This window comes from Strongyloides ratti (assembly GCF_001040885.1).
Source record: "Strongyloides ratti genome assembly S_ratti_ED321, chromosome : 1".
Classification (NCBI taxonomy): domain Eukaryota; kingdom Metazoa; phylum Nematoda; class Chromadorea; order Rhabditida; family Strongyloididae; genus Strongyloides; species Strongyloides ratti.
Genome location: NC_037307.1, coordinates 420,695 through 439,526, shown reverse-complemented (window position 1 = coordinate 439,526; position 18,832 = coordinate 420,695). Strand labels below are relative to the sequence as shown.

The 18,832-nt window shown below is 21.2% G+C and overlaps 9 protein-coding genes across 9 annotated transcripts; 4 read left to right on the top strand and 5 right to left on the bottom strand.

Annotated features, from left to right (window-relative positions):
* Nucleotides 1-298: 298 nt before the first annotated feature.
* Nucleotides 299-775, bottom strand: SRAE_1000014400 (Hypothetical protein; the record flags this gene model as incomplete). The annotated part of the gene is made up of 3 exons (XM_024646943.1): nt 299-475; nt 514-560; nt 619-775. 3 exons carry the CDS (start codon nt 773-775, stop codon nt 299-301), a joined length of 381 nt encoding a protein of 126 aa, XP_024501070.1.
* A 317-nt stretch (nt 776-1,092) lies between these two features.
* Nucleotides 1,093-1,535, top strand: SRAE_1000014300 (Hypothetical protein; the record flags this gene model as incomplete). Its single annotated transcript, XM_024646942.1, has 3 exons — nt 1,093-1,201; nt 1,251-1,300; nt 1,338-1,535. 3 exons carry the CDS (start codon nt 1,093-1,095, stop codon nt 1,533-1,535), a joined length of 357 nt encoding a protein of 118 aa, XP_024501069.1.
* A 1,413-nt stretch (nt 1,536-2,948) lies between these two features.
* SRAE_1000014200 (Hypothetical protein) lies at nt 2,949-3,289 on the top strand (the record flags this gene model as incomplete). Its single annotated transcript, XM_024646940.1, has 2 exons — nt 2,949-2,994; nt 3,045-3,289. The coding sequence occupies 2 exons, from the start codon at nt 2,949-2,951 to the stop codon at nt 3,287-3,289; spliced, it is 291 nt and encodes a 96-aa protein (XP_024501068.1).
* Nucleotides 3,290-3,299: 10 nt separating this feature from the next.
* Nucleotides 3,300-4,352, top strand: SRAE_1000014100 (Hypothetical protein; the record flags this gene model as incomplete). Its single annotated transcript, XM_024646939.1, has 1 exon — nt 3,300-4,352. One exon carries the CDS (start codon nt 3,300-3,302, stop codon nt 4,350-4,352), a length of 1,053 nt encoding a protein of 350 aa, XP_024501067.1.
* Nucleotides 4,353-9,389: 5,037 nt separating this feature from the next.
* SRAE_1000014000 (Hypothetical protein) lies at nt 9,390-10,583 on the bottom strand (the record flags this gene model as incomplete). Its single annotated transcript, XM_024646938.1, has 1 exon — nt 9,390-10,583. The coding sequence occupies one exon, from the start codon at nt 10,581-10,583 to the stop codon at nt 9,390-9,392; it is 1,194 nt and encodes a 397-aa protein (XP_024501066.1).
* Nucleotides 10,584-11,050: 467 nt separating this feature from the next.
* On the bottom strand, nt 11,051-12,468 carry SRAE_1000013900 (Sulfotransferase family-containing protein; the record flags this gene model as incomplete). Its single annotated transcript, XM_024646937.1, has 2 exons — nt 11,051-11,472; nt 11,796-12,468. The coding sequence occupies 2 exons, from the start codon at nt 12,466-12,468 to the stop codon at nt 11,051-11,053; spliced, it is 1,095 nt and encodes a 364-aa protein (XP_024501065.1).
* Nucleotides 12,469-13,464: 996 nt separating this feature from the next.
* On the top strand, nt 13,465-14,217 carry SRAE_1000013800 (Domain of unknown function DUF3456 domain-containing protein; the record flags this gene model as incomplete). Its single annotated transcript, XM_024646936.1, has 2 exons — nt 13,465-13,647; nt 13,690-14,217. The coding sequence occupies 2 exons, from the start codon at nt 13,465-13,467 to the stop codon at nt 14,215-14,217; spliced, it is 711 nt and encodes a 236-aa protein (XP_024501064.1).
* A 1,002-nt stretch (nt 14,218-15,219) lies between these two features.
* SRAE_1000013700 (Hypothetical protein) lies at nt 15,220-15,927 on the bottom strand (the record flags this gene model as incomplete). The annotated part of the gene is made up of 1 exon (XM_024646935.1): nt 15,220-15,927. The coding sequence occupies one exon, from the start codon at nt 15,925-15,927 to the stop codon at nt 15,220-15,222; it is 708 nt and encodes a 235-aa protein (XP_024501063.1).
* Nucleotides 15,928-16,553: 626 nt separating this feature from the next.
* SRAE_1000013600 (Hypothetical protein) lies at nt 16,554-18,642 on the bottom strand (the record flags this gene model as incomplete). Its single annotated transcript, XM_024646934.1, has 4 exons — nt 16,554-16,695; nt 16,756-17,227; nt 17,687-18,204; nt 18,497-18,642. 4 exons carry the CDS (start codon nt 18,640-18,642, stop codon nt 16,554-16,556), a joined length of 1,278 nt encoding a protein of 425 aa, XP_024501062.1.
* Between the last annotated feature and the right edge of the window lie 190 nt (nt 18,643-18,832).

Below are 18,832 nucleotides of genomic sequence, written 5' to 3'. Positions count from 1 at the left end.
TTTTATACAATTATATTTTAAACTTTTTTATATATATGTTGAAAATTATATGAAAAATTGATAAATGAAATTGGTCTTTATGATATCAAAAAAAATGTTAAAGTTAAATGATTATTAAGTATATATCAAATACTGGATGGAAAATTTTATTATATCATAAAAAAATACTTTTTTAAATAGTGAACTATAATAAGCGTTGTTTATATATATATGAATGTATTTGCTTCCAATCAAAAGATCTTGGTATTTAAAAATATATAATTATTATGTTGATAACTATTTTATTTTTTCTCCAATTTTATGATGCATTTATTTTAGAATAGACAGTATCTTGACCTGTCAATACTTTTCTAGATATTATTCTTCGTTTGTGCATATAATAAATACCACAAAAAATTGCTCCCATTATGAACATTGACGAAGATATAGAAGAAAAAACTATAAGTAATACTTGTGCTACTGTTATTGAAGGAGTCTAAAAAATTATTGACTAGTAATTTTTTTATAACTTACAATGTTTTTTCTCATATAATTATTATTGTTTCCAATTGCAGTAACATCTAAAGAAGATTATTTTTGTTACTTTAAACTACAAAAAAATATTTTATGTTAACTTACTCGCTTTATCATTGATCGACGATGCAATTGAATTGTTATTATTTAGGCCATTATGATTAGCTACATTTACCGATGGGTCATTATCACATTGAACTTTTTTCAGAAAAAAAAACGAAATGAATGCTATAATTACAATACATTTAATTACTTGTGTCATTTTGATGCTATTAAAAATAAATTAAATTGTATTTTATTGTAAATGATAATTAGAATATAAAAAAAAACAAATTATCTTTTTATAAAATCAGACATTAATGTAAAATTATTAAAAATGATTTCTCAATATATTAATGTGGATGTAAATATTTTTTTATAAAAAAAATATTAAAATTTTATAATTTAATTGATTAGACTATCAATTTTAATTTAAAATCAATATTTTTACAAATTTTAATATTAAAAAAACATTTTTATTGTAAAAATAGTAACAATTTTTTTTTAAATTATATTATTAATTAAAATAAGAAAAAATAAATGCTGCACTACAGAAAAACAAAAAGAGAAAATCCAACTATTACGGGAACAAATAGCTATGATATTCGAAACAAGAACCAAGTTGAAAACCAACTTTTGAAAAATACTAGTTAGTTTTAACAGTATATTAATATTTTAATGAAAAAAAATTTTTTTAGATACAAGTGTCAAAGGAAACAATGATAATTCAATTGGCCATGAAACAATTGTACGTTTATAACTTAAGAATTTTTCATAAATTTTAGAAAGGTAACGATAGTTACACTTTATTAATTGTTATTGGAGCAGTTGGAGGTTTAGCACTCATAATCATATTGATTGCTATAGCAATTAAAATAAGAAAAAAGCCATCAGAAAATGAAATATTACCTGTTATTGGAACTGAAAAATCTGCAACAACAAGAAAACAAAATAAATATAAATTTAGTTTTACAAAAAAATGATTAACAATTTGATTCTTTTTTAATTAAATGATAATTTTATTCTTAAAAACAACAATATTAAATTTTTCTGATGAATAAATTTTTTTAAACAAAATGATTATTTGATATCATATTTAATCAAGCTGTTGATGCTATTTTTTAGTTAATAGTAATTTTCTAAAAAAATTTTAAAAAAATATTTAGATTTTTTTATACACTTTTTAATATGCTGGTTTTGAAATTCCTTTTTAGAATAATACAAAAATTGTTTTCTTTGTTTATATCATATAAGCCATATTGGTTTAATGTAAAGACATTAATAAATTACAGTATGCGAATTAATTAAAATTGAGCAAAAGCAAAAAACCAACTTATTAAAAATAAAAAAATATTTTATAAAGTTTAAAGACTTTCTAAAAATTAACCAAATACAATTATAATTGTTGGTATACTTGAGATAATTAGCCATTAAATAAAAAATATTATTTAAGTTTTTTTCTTCAGAAATTCGTTTAAAATTCAGTGGCATAAATTTTAATATAAATAATATATCAAAAAATAAACGATAACCATTTTCTAAAAAGTTTACTTTAATTTGAAATAAATATATGTTAAGATTTTGTTATTGAAACATAATAATTTGTATTAATTTTTTTTATCTCTGTTTCTTTTTTTTAATTAACTAATTAAATATAACTTAAATTAATTATTACTATTTTAAAAAATCAAGTAAAAAAGTTGTAACCAATATAAATTTTGATCCAAATTTGTACTAAAAAGTTGATATTTAAATTAATTTTTCAATTATTTCTAATTGTTAAGTAAAATTAAAAATAAATTATCTAATGTAGAAGTTAGTTTTAAAAATTACAAAAAGTTTTGTATCCAACTAATTCTAAAAACCGCTGAACACAGATTTATCAAAGTATAACTATGTAATAAATAATTTTCATTCAAGTAGCGTTTTTTCAAAAAAAATAAATTTTCAGACAATTTCTAATCATAAGTAAAATTGTATTCAAATATCATCTATTTAAAAAAAAAACTACATTTTTAACAATTATTGTATTTTTTCCCTTGTTAAAAATTTGTACAAACGTTTTAAAATTGAAAAAAAAAAAACTTTATTACCAGGTCAAATTTCATTTTTTTAAAATATAAAGATAGATTTATTAAAATTGACTATACCTTTTCAAAACGAGTTATCATAAACATACGCGCATTTCCATGTTTACATCAATGATATTATCTTGAAACGAATTGTTTATGGAAAAACGTATATTAATGATAGATAGTTTATTTTAAAACATTCTATTACTACTACCAATAGTTATTTTAACGAAAGGAGAAGACAGTTTTTACATCATATTTTATTTCATCTAACGAATAAGTAGAAATAACTTATAATATTGTGATATTTTAAAATATAACTACATGTCATCAGATTGGATTGTTGACGAAGAACACGTAGCTAAACTTGGTATGTTTTTACCTTTATTTTGTTATTGATTTTATATTGTTTTTTTTAAGAATTAAAATTAAAGCAGTTGAAGGAAAAAAAGGTTACCAGTACAGAAATAATCAAACAATTAGAGGAGATTAATTTTTTTCAACTATCTTGTGATAACGTTGAGTTAGGTTTTGAAGACAATTTTGTGGACGATAAAGTTGTTGATAATTCTTGGATAAAGAAAAAAATTACTCCATATAACTGCGCTGTGTTGAATAGTGAATTATTAAAATTACCGGAACACGATAGTCTTGAAAAAAAATAAAAAAAAAACAATGAATAGTCAGTCGATGGAGTATGATAGAAGTGAATATTTTCAATGTGCTTATAATAATGCTGATTCACTTCATATTGATAAAGATGGAAGGAGAATGATTTTAGATATTTTTGGTAATCTTCTCTATATTAAAGATGCTCAAATTGAAAGTAGCTATGATCTTTTGAATTTAATTGATAAAGGTGATGGATTTACAAATGAAGGAAATGTTGTTGAGGTTGTCAGTTCTTGTACAAAAGGCGATAAATTGGCTGTATCATGGACAGTTTTTAACATGGATTATATTCCTCTTTATTCAATATTAACGTTATTTGATATTGTTGATGATATTGGAATAGTTGTATGTGTAGGGCAAAAGATTATGGATAGTATTGTAAATTGTACTAACATTGCTTCATTTAATGGAAAAGACTATGCAGTTTTCCAACTTCATGATACAATTCCTCAAGTATTTGAAATTGGAACAAATACATTTGAAAGTACTTCTGATCCTACAACCATTTCACATATTTTCCGTGACTATCCAACTAATTCAACATATGTTAGAACAGTTTTTTATTCTGATGATAATTACGATTTTTGTATTGCTTTTAACGATACAGGGAAGTTGTATATAACTGTTGCATCAAAAGAAAAGTTTTTGACTAGAAGAATTAAATGCTTTAATAGAGTACTTAGTTTTATTAAATTTTTCAAAGAAAAAGGAGATTCTTCAATCTATAAACTAATAACAACAGAAGGCGATGGACCAGTATATCATTATAATATTGAAATTAATGATGGTGATTTTATAGAGACAATGAATTTTCAAGATAATACTTGGGATGATTATGATCTTGTGACAAATATAGATTTTAATTCTGATATGTCTGAATATAGTATAAGTACATATGGTGGTGGTGTTTTCGTTTATAAATACTTTTGGGATCACTCTACACTCCATCATATATTTCGTGTTGATTGTCCAATTACAACAATAAAGTATATTGATGATTCTTCATATGCAATTTTGTCTAATAGTGGGTTGCATATCTATAGAAGAATATCATAATTCATTGTTTTTATAAAGCTTTATATAGGGTGGTTCACGAAGATCTTCCCATTGAACGAAAATGGTATATTATTACAAATAAAAGAAAAAATTTTAGTACTATTAAGTTTTAATAGAACTATTTTTTCTATTATTTTTACGATTTGAATGTCAATTTTTTTATTATTTACTAAAATTTTGGCTAATTGTACTTTTAATGGATTTTTTAATTGTATAAATAAATTTTTGTTTATTTTTAATTGTGATATTTTTTTTAGCTATTTAAAACACAAAAAAAACGATCTCTATAAGAGCGACTTCAAAATAAAATATGTTTTTCGTAGAATCATAAGAAATATATTCTCCAAAGAGATCTTTATATAAAAAATTTTAAATATAAAATAAATTGGTATAGTGACAAGAGATATCTCTTTAAAAAATATTATTATAAAACGATATTATTAAAAAAATTAGAAATATTTTGAGAGTAAAGATACTTGGAATTTAATACCATGGAATGTTAAAAATTGCAAAAAATAATTCATAAAAAAAAAATTTTATACTAAATATTTAACTATAATAGTAATAAATATATTAATAGAAAAAAATTTTTTTGGCTTAATTTTAGAGTCACTGACGTTCTAGAAATTATTTTTAAATAATTGAAAATTATAGGTATGTATTTTTCTTTAAATTACAATGCTGATTTAATAAAAAATTTTTATACTAAAACAATAAAGAAATAAAAAAAAATAAGTAATTAAAAAAAACAACTTTTTTTGGAAATTGAATATTCTACTATATTCATTCGATAGCCCTTGAAATGGGATGAATTTTGAATATAATCAACAATATTTGAAAATTGAAATTTCAGGAGTTATAAGGATTCAAAGTTGAGGGGCGAAATTAGGGAATATTTTTTTGTAAATTTCAATTTCTATGATAATATTGTAAATTTTGAAAATAAATACTTTTTTCTAGATCAATTTTTTACGAGAGATTCATTAAGCCTATTCACATCTTTATAGGACTTCTAAAAATGAAGATATGATAAGAAATATGTTTTAAAAAAAAGTTTTAAGAAACTAGTGATAACTCAGGTTAATGAAGTCACAGGTCCATGAAATTTGATGCGCTGGGCTTCTTTTATAATTTTAGACATACCCTACGTTGAAAAGATGTTCAAATTTTCAACCGTTCTTGAAATATTGACCTTGGTATTTTTTCGCGCGTAATCCATTGTCATCATTTTTTTATATCTCGAAAGTACTTTAAGATATAAAAATATTTTGAAGGTAGACCCCACTTGAAAACTCATTTGAAAATGATTGCAGAAATCTGATTTCATTTATCTTCATTTTGAAGCGAGATATGACGAAAGGCGGAAATTTTTCTAAAATATTCATTGTTCCCAACTTTTCAGTATCTTAGCAAATACTTGTCCTATAAAGATGGGACTAGTTTCATTCGATTTCTATTCAAAAGTAGGTCTAGAAAAATAAATTTCATAGCTATAACGTTATTATTTTCAGAGATATAAAAATTGGCTGAAAATTTTCTAGATTTCCGATTTTACCTCTAAAAATGTGAACAAAGAAGAACATCTTTTTTTGGAAGTTAAATATGCTACTATATTCATTCGATAGCCATTGAAATGGGATGAATTTTGAATATAATCAACAATATTTGAAAATTGAAATTTCAGGAGTTATATGGATTCAAAGTTGAGGGCGAAATTGGGGAATATTTTTTTGTAAATTTCGATTTCTATGATAATATTGTGAATTTTAAAAATAAATACTTTTTTCTAGATCAATTTTTTACGGGAAATTCATTAAGTCTATTCACATCTTCATAGGACTTCTAAAAATTAAGATATGATAAGAAATATGTTTTAAAAAAAGTTTTAAGAAACTAGTGATAACTCAAGTTAATGAAGTCACAGGTCCATGATATTTGATGCGCTGGGCTTCTTTCAATATTTAAGGTATACTCTACGTTGAAAACTTTTTTAAATTTTCAACCGTTCTTGAAATACTATGCTTGGTATTTTTTCGCGCGTAATCCATTGTCACCATTTTTTTATATCTTGAAAATGAATAAAGATGTAAAAAAATTTTGAAGGTAGACCCTATATAAAAACTAATTTGAAGTTGATTGCAAAAATCTGATTTCATTTATCTTCATTATGAAGCGAGATATGACGAAAGGCGGAAATTTTTCTAAAATATTCATTGTTTATGACTTTTCAGTATCTTTGCAAATACTTGTCCTATGAAGATGGGACTACTTTCATTCGATTTCTATTCAAAAATTAGTCTAGTTAAGTTAATTTCATGTCTATAACTTTATTTTTTCCAGAGATATCAAAATTGGCTGAAAATTTTCTAGATTTCTGATTTTACCTCTAAAAATGTGAACAATGAAGAACAACTTTTTTTGGAAATTGAATATGCTACTATATTCATTCGATAGCCCTTAAAATGGGATGAATTTTGAATATAATCAACAATATTTTAAAATTGAAATTTCAGGAGTTATAAGGATTCAAAGTTGAGGGGCGAAATTGGGGAATATTTTTTTGTAAATTTCAATTTCTATGATAATATTGTGAATTTTAAAAATAAATACTTTTTTTAAGATCAATTTTTTACGGGAAATTCATTAAGCCTATTCACATCTTCATAGGACTTCTAAAAATTAAGATATGATAAGAAATATGATAAAAAAAAGAGTTTTGAGAATCTAGTGATAACTCAAGTTCATGAAGTCACAGGTCCATGAAACTTGATGCGCTGTGCTTCTTTTATAATTTGAGCTATACCCTACGTTGAAAAGATTTTTTTATTTTCAACCGTTCTTGAGATATTGTGCTTGGTACTTTTTCGCGCGTAATCCATTGTCACCATTTTTTTATATCTCGAAAGTGGTTAAAGGTATAAAAATATTTTGAAGGTAGACCCCATATGAAAACTAATTTGAAGACGATTGCAAAAATTTAATTTAATTTATCTTTATTATGAAGCGAGATATGACGAAAGGCGGAAATTTTTCTAAAATATTCATTGTTCCCAACTTTTCAGTATCTTAGCAAATACTTGTCCTATAAAGATGGGACTAGTTTCATTCGATTTCTATTCAAAAGTAGGTCTAGAAAAATAAATTTCATAGCTATAACGTTATTTTTTTCAGAGATATAAAAATTGGCTGAAAATTTTCTAGATTTCCGATTTTACCTCTAAAAATGTGAACAAAGAAGAACATCTTTTTTTGGAAGTTAAATATGCTACTATATTCATTCGATAGCCATTGAAATGGGATGAATTTTGAATATAATCAACAATATTTNAAAGTTTTAACAATTTAGTGATAACTCAAGTTATATAAGTTACAGGTCCATGAAATTTGATGCGCTGGGCTTCTTTCATAATTTTAGACATAATCTACGTTAAAAAGATCTTCAAATTTCCAACCGTTCTTGAAATACTGTGCCTGGTACTTTTTCGCGCGCAATCCATTGTCACCATTTTTTTATATCTCGAAAGTGGTTTAAGGTATAAAAATATTTTGAAGGTAGACCCCATTTGAAAATTCGTTTGAAGTTAATTGCAAAAATCTGATTTCATTTATCTTCATTTTGAAGCGAGATATGACGAAAGGCGGAAATTTTTCTAAAATATTCATTGTTCCCAACTTTTCAGTATCTTAGCAAATACTTGTCCTATAAAGATGGGACTAGTTTCATTCGATTTCTATTCAAAAGTAGGTCTAGAAAAATAAATTTCATAGCTATAACGTTATTTTTTTCAGAGATATAAAAATTGGCTGAAAATTTTCTAGATTTCCGATTTTACCTCTAAAAATGTGAACAAAGAAGAACATCTTTTTTTGGAAGTTAAATATGCTACTATATTCATTCGATAGCCATTGAAATGGGATGAATTTTGAATATAATCAACAATATTTGAAAATTGAAATTTCAGGAGTTATAGGGATTCAAAGTTGAAGGCGAAATTGGAGAATATTTTTATGTAAATTTCAACTTCTATGATACAATGAGATATTTTACAAATACACAGTTGTTTCTAGATCAATTTTTTACGAGAAATTAATTAAGCCTATTTACATTTTCATAAGACTTCTAAAAATGAAGTTATGATAAGAAATATGTATAAAAAAAAATTTTAAGAATCTATCGATAACATAAGTTTATGATGTCACAGAATCATAAAACCAGATGCGCTGAGTTTCTTTCATAATTTTAGGTATACCCTACGTTGAAAACTTTTTTAAATTTTTAATCGTTCTTGAGATACTAGTTTTGGTATTTTTGCGCGCTTTATCTATTGTCATCATTTTTTATATCCTAGTAACTATTGAAGATATAAAAATTGTTTGAAGGTAAAGTTTGCATAAAAACTAATTAGTAATTGAATCCAGAAAATGGATTGTATTTATCTCTATTTTGAAACGAGATATAGCAAAAGGCTGAACATTTTTTTTAAATATTTATTTTTTCTGACTTTTTTATATCTTAATTGAAGCTTATCATATTACCATAGAATAAGGTTCATCTGTTTCTTCTTTAAAGATTAGTTTAAAAAAAATTGTTTTTGTAGAAAAATATTCAATATTTTCAATATTTACAATTGGTTCAAATATATTCAATTTTATCTTAAGCTTTATTGATAAAAAAGTGACTTTTTTTCTGGAATTTTATGATAAAAATATACTCTTCTGATAGCCCTTAAAAAATATGAATTTTAGATTTTAATCATAACTATATTATAAAACAAACATGAAAAGTTATGATGAGACAAAGTTAAAGACGAAAGTGCATTGAAAAAAATAGCTGTCAGTTGTAACTGATGAACTTATAAAATTTTTGTAGAAATTAGTTGAACCTGGTTATTATTATTTGAGTAAAATTAAGAAAACACTAAAAATTATATTTAATAACATTTTATTAATTTAATCAAAAAATACTAATAAACAAAAAGTAACATTTTAGGTAAAAAAAGTAGTTATTTTATGGTATAAAATTTTTATAAATTTTATTTATTGAGGGTATGGTATATCTTCAAAACGTATGATGAGTGGTATTCCATCAATATGTTTAAGCTGTACAAAATTTTTCATTCCATGGTAGGTAACGTTAATATATGAATTATTATTCTCAATCCATATTCTATAATCTTTTCCATCCACAGTAGTATCATTATTTTTTGTTACTTTAACATGAAAACTATTTGCATTATCATATTGTTGATGATACTCTTGTACAGATGATTCATTGTAAGCATTTTGTATTTCAGAAAATTTAGTTATTGATTTTGTTACACGACGTGCAGGTGAATAACCATATAAATGATTTTTAAGAAATTTTTTTATTTCATTTCTATTATTAGCTTCTAAATTCAATGTTCTTTGAAGAAATGGAAAACTTATTTTTATAAGATAATTCATCCAAACCATATGTGCTTTCATTAAGGTAAATTCTACTGTACTAACAGTAGTTAAAACTGTTTTAATTTCTTTAAGATAATGGTGAAAGATTTCCTCACGATGATCATTTTTAAATTCAATTAATTCTTCAGAATCTTCAGTAAGTGATATCCAATTACTATCAATATTTTTATCAAGAATAATTCTTATTTTTGTTGAATCCGGGTAAATTCTTCCAATGGCAGAATGTGGCAATTTAATTTCTATTTCAAAAATTTCATTAGAATCACCATCAATTCTTTTCAAAGTATGAGTCTGTTGTGATGGTATAAGTGGAATAATAAATTTTAAACATCCTTCAGACGTTTCATTATGAACAAAACAGCTATTTGTCGTCATATTATAGGCTAATGAATTAAAATGAATACTACCAGCAATAAATTTAGCCATTTCAAATTTATCTTGTGCACCAATTTGAAATTTTTTTCTTGATGGTAGTTTAATCATTCTTTTGACATTACATTCTTGTTTTAAAGTTGATACTTTTTTAACAATATTAATATTACTATCTTTACATATAGTTTTATGTTTCGGTGTTAAAATATTATCATTTAACTCTCCAGCAAGGTATAATTCTTTAAACTTCTTAACAGTTACATGAGTTTGAAGACGATAATTCGATAACATAACACTACTTTTTCTGGAATTATTTATTAAATCAATGTTTGTTGTATTATCATTGGACATTTCATTAATAACTTCTTTTTTAATATAATTTGAAGTATTTAAAGAATTGGTAACATTCATAATTTTTTATTAGATAGATATTTAAAAAATATGAATTTTTAGGTAATGACTTAATTATAATGAAAATTAATTGTTAATTTGAATTATAAAAGAAATGATTCATTAGATGGTTAATGTTGTATGTATTAAATAATTAAAGAGAAAAGTATAAATGCGATGTAATTTAGACCACCAACATTATTGTATGTATCTTTATTATATAATATCTACCATTTTTTTTATTCATAAAATTCATCAACTCTTTTTAAATAAAGATATATTAATATATGTATTCAAAAATTTTATTATATCTATTAATAGAATATGTTAAATATTTTAGGTTTCATTAAATATATATTATTATATAATATTTAATTTTAAAAAATGACAAAATTGGTAAAATTTAGATATATTAAAAAAAGATATTTTATTGATTGATTAATAAAAAAAAATTATATATAAATTAATATTACTAAAAATAAATATGATTAAAAATTGTCTTTATTCAATGATTCAATAATTAGATAATGATCATAAGGATTAACAGTTAACTTATAAAATTCTAACCAATAACCAAGAATATGTAATGGATTACTTATGTTTTGAAAAGTATTTCCAAGACAATAATAATATGTATAACCACAATCAAGAGTTTCAAAATTTTTTGAATTGCAAGTATAATAGTCAATGCAACATCTATTGACGCTATGGAGAAAACGAATACTACCAAATATATTAGATTTTTTATCAAAAGGAACAAATATAAAAATATTATTTAATGGAATATTTTTATCTGGAGTTATTATTGCTGATTCTTTAGCAATAAATAATTGTTTTCCAATTATTCCCTCTATTAAAATATCTAATGAAGCATTTTTTTGTTTAGCTGTTACTCCACAATGCCATTCTACTGGAAAATTAATTTTTGTTGTATTTAAATTTAATAAATATTCATTTTGTAAATTTGTTTCAATATTTTTTTTATTTCTTATAATGATAGTTGTATTTATATTATCTATCCATGTGATAATGATAAAAAATAATAAAGTAACAAATAAAATATTTACAAATTTTATCATTAATAAAAAATAATAAAAATAATAAAAAAATTGGTATTTTAATATTTAAAAAGTGTATATAATTTTGAATTTTAATGTAGAAATTTTTAAATTATCTGATAATTAAAATTTGGGATAGTATAATTAAAAGTTATAAAATCATAATAATAAATACTAATTAGTAATGCCATCAAATCAGGATTACTATTTAGTTTATTAATAATTTTTTGATGTTTGTTTGAAGTTATTGTTGAATGGTAAGTTCTTGAAAATTGTAATTCATTAGATATTTTTTCTATTAACTTCTTATCAACATTTCTTTCACCTAATACTTTTATAAGTGAAGAATAAAATGTTACTGGTTGAGAATAATTAAGAAAAGTAAATAAATGAAAATCTTTTTGAAGATTACATCTCCATGTTTGAGGTGCAAAATGGTAATCATCAGGATTTTTGATTAATAAATATTTGTTAAAAAACAATAATGACATTCTATTATAAATATTATTTAAAGCACATGTTAAATTTTTTCTACAACCATAACAATATTTTGGTGAAAACATATCTATATGATCATTATCACAACGATCTATAAATCCAGAGATAAATCTATCAATTGGATTTCTTATAATCATTAAATAAATCCATGATTTATTTGTTTTCGATTCTGTTGTTGATTCATAAATGAAATTAATAGAATTTTTTTCATTAACATTTTTACAAGTTCTATTTTTATAAATTTGATCAGTTATTTTTCTACCATTGTTATATAGTTTAGGATATTGAATAAGACAGAGTATTTCACTCATAACAGTACACATATTTTTATGAACAAAACATGATACCATTTTATATTTTACCGTATATCTATACTCATTAAAACCATTATAAAAATTATCAATAATTTTAATAGTTTTTATTTTTTTATATGTATTGTTATATAATAATTTTTTTATATTTCTTTTATTTTTAGTAAAAAAATCAACATTGAATAGTATAATACATATAAAAATAAATATAAATATAATTAGATAGAAATTAAAAATTTTTTTTAATATTATAGTTCTCATTTAATAGAAAATAATGTATATTTAGTAAGAAATCTTATTATATAAATAAATATTAAAATTTTTTGATTATTATCTTTTATTGTCATTTTTAAATAAAATGAAAAATAATTTATGTTAACTTTTCTTTAATTTTTTTAAACAAAAATATTTTATAATGATTGACATTAATCGTTTATATTCAATGTTTATATTAATAGAAAAAATTTATTTTGACACAAATTAAATTGTATATTCATAACTAAAAAAATAAAAAAATTTTGATTCTAAATTGTATAACTAATGTAAATACATATAATAATATAATATTTTTTAAAATTAAAACTTTTTTAAGTATTTCAAATAGAGAAAGATAGTATATTTCTTTTTAATTAAATTTTTAAAAAATTTTTTTTTAACATTATTATAAAATTTAGTAAGTCTTGTTTTGTTAAAAAAACTACTGCGAAATTTATATATATATTTAAAGATTTTTTAAATTAATTTTTATAAAAAAATTGTACTTTTTTTTTACTCTTAATTTTATTTAATTATCTTAAATAAAAATCAATTTTTTTCTTCTCTTTTTGATATTTTATTTTACTTTTACAAGTTAATTTTATAAAATATTCTTACCAAATTAAATATGATTATAAATAATATGCAAAAATTAATATTAAATGACGTGTCAAGTATAAAATTATAAAAATTAATTTATGTATTTTTTTCAAACGTATTTAAACAAAAATATCCTTGTTTTGTTGAAAAAAAATGAAGTTATTTTTTTTATGTATTTTAATGTTTTTTTTTACAACAATAACACACGGAAATGATATTGAGGCAACAAATTATAAATGTGATATTTGTAATCTTATTATTAAAGAAGCTTTCTATCAACAAATACTTGCTAAAAAAGACAGTTTCCAATTTCAAACTAAAGGATTTCATAGTACTGAAGAAAAAAATATAGGTTATAAAAAGGTAAATTTATTTTGTAAATTATTTATTTCTAAAATGTTTCAGATTGAAGCTATTAAATCAGAAATATATTTAGAAGATCTATTAAGCTTTGTCTGTGGAAAAACATATTTTTATGCTTTAGCAAAGGATACCAATAAAACAACTGATTACTATAGTTTCATAGCAAAAGATGCTATTGGAGATAGATATCAATTTATTAGAAATTCAACGATTCAATTTCAAAATGATTGTTTTGAAATGGTAGATGATTATCGTGATGAGTTGATTGCATTTTTTAAAAAAGATCATATTTTTCCAGTAATGGAATGGTGTCATCTAGAAAAAGGTTTCTGCAAAAATAGTGAAGCATTGGATTTTAGAGCTTTTGGTAGCAAAAAGAATGAATCGGATTTAAATGGTACAGAGGAAATTGTTGAATTAAAAATAAAAGAAAATAATCACGAAGATGAAAATAATAATTTAAACGAAAATTATAGTATGTTAAAGACTAAAAATATTGATAAGAACTATATAGATGAAAATAAAAAAAATAATAAAGTTAAAAAATCAACTTTAGAAAAAGAATTATAAATATTATTTTTGTTGTGTTATTTTTAATAAATAATTACAAAGTATATCTTTTTAATATTTTGTATTTTAAAATTTACATTTTTGTTAAAATATAATTTAATAAAATAAGAAAATTAATCTTAATGAAAACATTTTTTTTTTCCAAAAAATAAGAAAAATAACTTATTTAATATAATTATATAAAAATTATCTTATTGCCTGGAGGTACAACAAAATAATATTAATCATTACTATCATAACAACTATTTTAAGGAGTAATTCATTAATATAGATTAAATTTCTATAATATAAAAAATATTCAATTTGATCAGATAATTAATTTTTTGAAACTATATTTTAAAATATATTATTATACCTAATAGTATAAAAAAATAATATTAATATATCTTTACGAGTTTGACAGTTTAATTATTAAACTAACTTACTGATAACTAGTGACATATAATTATTTTCATTAAATACAAAATCAGTTTAAAAAATATCAATAAAAACATTATTTAAGTGTGATATACTTTTTTTTAAGTAATTTGTTTACTTTTTTCAAAATTAATATTTTTTTAAATATATTTGTATATTTATTTTTAAAAATTCTAGTTATAAATTTTATTGTAACAGATGGACTATCATAACAAAATATCAAGAGATAACAAAAACAAAATACAAATACAGGTAAAATTTGTCGTGTTATAAAAAAAAAATAATGCCATTTTTTTATAGTTGATAAAATTGAACATTTTTTAATATCATAAAAAGAAATATTTTTAATAATTGTGTTAGTAAAGTTCTAAAGTATAATAAAATAGTGTTGTAATAAATATACTAAAGCTTATTTTTTTATAATATATATTGTCTTAACAGTTATTATTATATTATAATTAATATTTTTGCACATAAAATATAAATTATAAAAAATTTAATAAATCATTTTGAATTAATAAAGGAAATAATGTGTTATTTATAAAAGAAAAAAAATTGTTACATAATTTGATATAACATTTTTATTCAAAATTTTTTCTCAAGTGATTTTGATGTTTTATCATTTTTGTCATTTATTTGTTTTTTGTTATCTTCATGATTTAATATACACATAGTTTCATCTTCTCTAATCATTATAACATTTTTGTTTATAATATTTTTATTTATTGTACTATCAGATTTTTCATTAGGCATTTTAGCTAAAATATGAAAAACTTCTGCTAACTTTTCTTCATTCATTTGAACAATAGGAAGTTGTTGAAGTTTATTATTTTGTCTATCTTTATCAATTTTGGTTTTATTTATAATATTTCTATCTTTCTTATCAATACTTTTCTTTAATTTTTCTATATCTTGTTTCAATTTATCATAATTATTGTAATTATTACATTTCTCAATACCAACTTTTAAATATTCCTGAACAATTTCATTTCTCTTTCTTTTAATAGGAGAATATTTTAAAGAATAAGCTGAATTTATAATTATTGATATAAAAACAAGATTTAATAATAACATTAAGCTATTTATAAAATATAAAATATATTTTATCTCTCCATATGGTATATTTTTTGGTAAGGAATTTGGTATCCCAGATCTTGCCATTTCTAAATTATCTGTTCCTATAACAGGAGCATCAGATGCATCATGAAAACTATCTTCTGTAAAAAAATTAACAACTTCATCATTTAAATTTTGAGAATTAACAGGAATATAATTTGTATTATATGGAGTCATAATATTTACATAAAAAAGTAATTTTATATCATTTGAGTAATATTTTATAGAAATATTTCAAACCAATTTTTACATATATTTTAGAAAAATTTATTTTTTGACAAATAATATTAAATAATTTATTTTAAAATTAAAAAATTTATTTAATTCATTATTTATTTTTATATTATTCAAAAATGTTTTTAATTTATAAATACCATGTGTTTAAAATAAAAAAGTCAATAAAAAAATTTTTTATTTTTTATTATCAGTAAAAAAATTTCATAAAATACATTCAATATTATGTCTTAATTTTATTTCAATAAGCACACAAGAATTATTTTATTGGATATTATTTAATTATTAGATTAATTTGAATGAAGTACAATTTTGAAATATTCTTAATTTTTAAAATATTATAAAAAAAAAATAAATTTTTAGACATTGATTTTATGTTTAAAAAAAATTAGTTAAAAAAAATGATTTTTAATTTCTAGTTTAATTTATTGTTAATAATTAAATGATTGTTTTATTATTTAAAAATTAATATACTTTTATCAATTAAATGTTTAATATGATTTTTATATACTTTAATTTTCTTTCAAGGTTATAAAGTACACCTTTTTTATATTTTTTTTTTCAATTATTTATTGAATTAAAAGACAACGAAGATCTGGACAATCATCAGCAAATTGTATACGAGCTTTCTCACAAGCAAACCATCCCATTTGTAAACTAGTTTTTTGTGTATAAATATTTTGCATACAATTCATATAAGATAAAGTATTTCTATAATAAAAGTTATTTTTTAAATAAAAAAATAAATATTTTAAAAAAGAATAAACATACAAACAAATATTAGTAATAGATTTTTGCATATCATTTAAAAACAATTTTTGACATTGAGTGATTTCATTATGTAATAACGTTTGATTAAATGTTTCCGGATTATAAATAGAAGTTGTCAATCCACCATTACATGAAAAATCAAAACCTTTCCAGAATGCTGAATAAAGATAAGCTGGTAATATTAGAGTTGGATCATCTATTTTACTTAACAAATGATAACGATTAATACAAGTGGTATATTTTTCTCCTAAACAATTATAAAATTCTCTTCTTTTTTGGCAACTATATATATAATTGTCTACTATTTGAAACATAAAACTATCCACAGTAAACTGAATTTGAGAAATATTTTTCCATGTCAAATCAATTTCAATACCCATAGCTTTATTAAAAGCATGCTGACAATACAAAAATGTTCCTTCTGGACAATCAATTGGATAATTAGTATCTATATTATTAGAAGTTATTTTTTCTAATATAAAAATAAACAAAAAATTTATTATAATACTTTTCTTCATAATATAAATAATCAAAAATTACAAAATTACAAAATTTTATAACTTTTATTTCCTTTTATAATAATTGATAACATTGGCACAAAGGATAATAAAATGATTTTTAATGATTCTTTTGATCTCTAAAATATTCCGATGATAAGATGATACTTATTTATTGTATAAAAATATAAATAAACGTGTAATATTTCTCCAGTTTAAACTAAAAAATTTTTAGAATAATCTTATCAATTTTAAATATGATAAAACAAAAATACTTTGATAAAAAATATAAAGATAAAAAATATAGTGTTAAATATTTTAATTTATTTTTCTAACTTTTTGATAATTAAGTATAAAAAAATATTTATAAAATATATTTTATTAATTACAATAATAAAGATAATTTCTTTATTTTTATTGTTTCTTTTTATCACTTTTAATTTTTTGTTGTGGTTCAATACCAAAAATAGGAACTTTCCATGTTAATGGTGGGTAGACAAAATATGAAGCAATTGTAACGATATTTAAAAGTAAACCAGCCATATTAGCAACAAACATATACTGATTATTAATTAAATAACCAAATAATGTCCATTGAGTTGTAAGAGGAAATATGGCAAATTGAATAACAGCTGGAATATATTCCATTGTTCCTAATTTGATAGCTCTTAATAAATCATAAATACCACCAATCATACCAAATATTTGAGTACCAGCAGCAATACTTCCCATAACATCAGGTGCCTTGTCAGGATGAATATTATCAACATGATTAAAAATAAAGTAAATTGTTGTAATGAGTGAAATAACTTGCATCAAAACATTTCTTCGTCTACTTTGGTAATAAGCAAAAATTGAAACATAAATTGTAAAACAAATTAAATTAATTCCATTTATCATCATATTATTTTTGTCATTTGTTAAGATCCCATGTTTAAACCAACATGACATCCTAAAAATAAATATTTTATATTATTTATAATATTTAAAAAATATTTTTTTTTATGATATATTTTCTATAATATATAAATATTTTTTAACTAATTGACAATTTTCTCACCCTAAACTAAGATAAACTTTATACTCAAGTATACTTATATTACTTTTCTTTAAATAAAATCTTTCCACTTTAAATATAAAATTTAGATATATTTATATTAAAAAAAAATAATATATTTGCCACATCATTACAAAAATAATAATAATAATATCAAAAAAGAGTGGGTTGATAAAAGTAAACTTACATAAGCATTGGAAGAACAAGATTAATAGAAGAAAATCCATCAGAACTACCTCTTTTTTTCCATTCCAGAACCTGAAAAATTGGTAAAAATGTAAAACCAATTGAAAATACAGCTAACCAAAGACCAAATAATTCAATAGAATTCATTTTTACTTTTTATATTGAACTAAATATAAATTTTAAGCTTTTATTTATATCTTAAAAGAATAATTTATAAGAAAAAAAATTTCTATATATGAATAGGTAATATTTTATCAAATATAATTATATTGAACGAAAAAATAAATAAATAAAGGTATAGTATTAGAAAAATGTTATTTTTAAAGGCAAAAAAAAG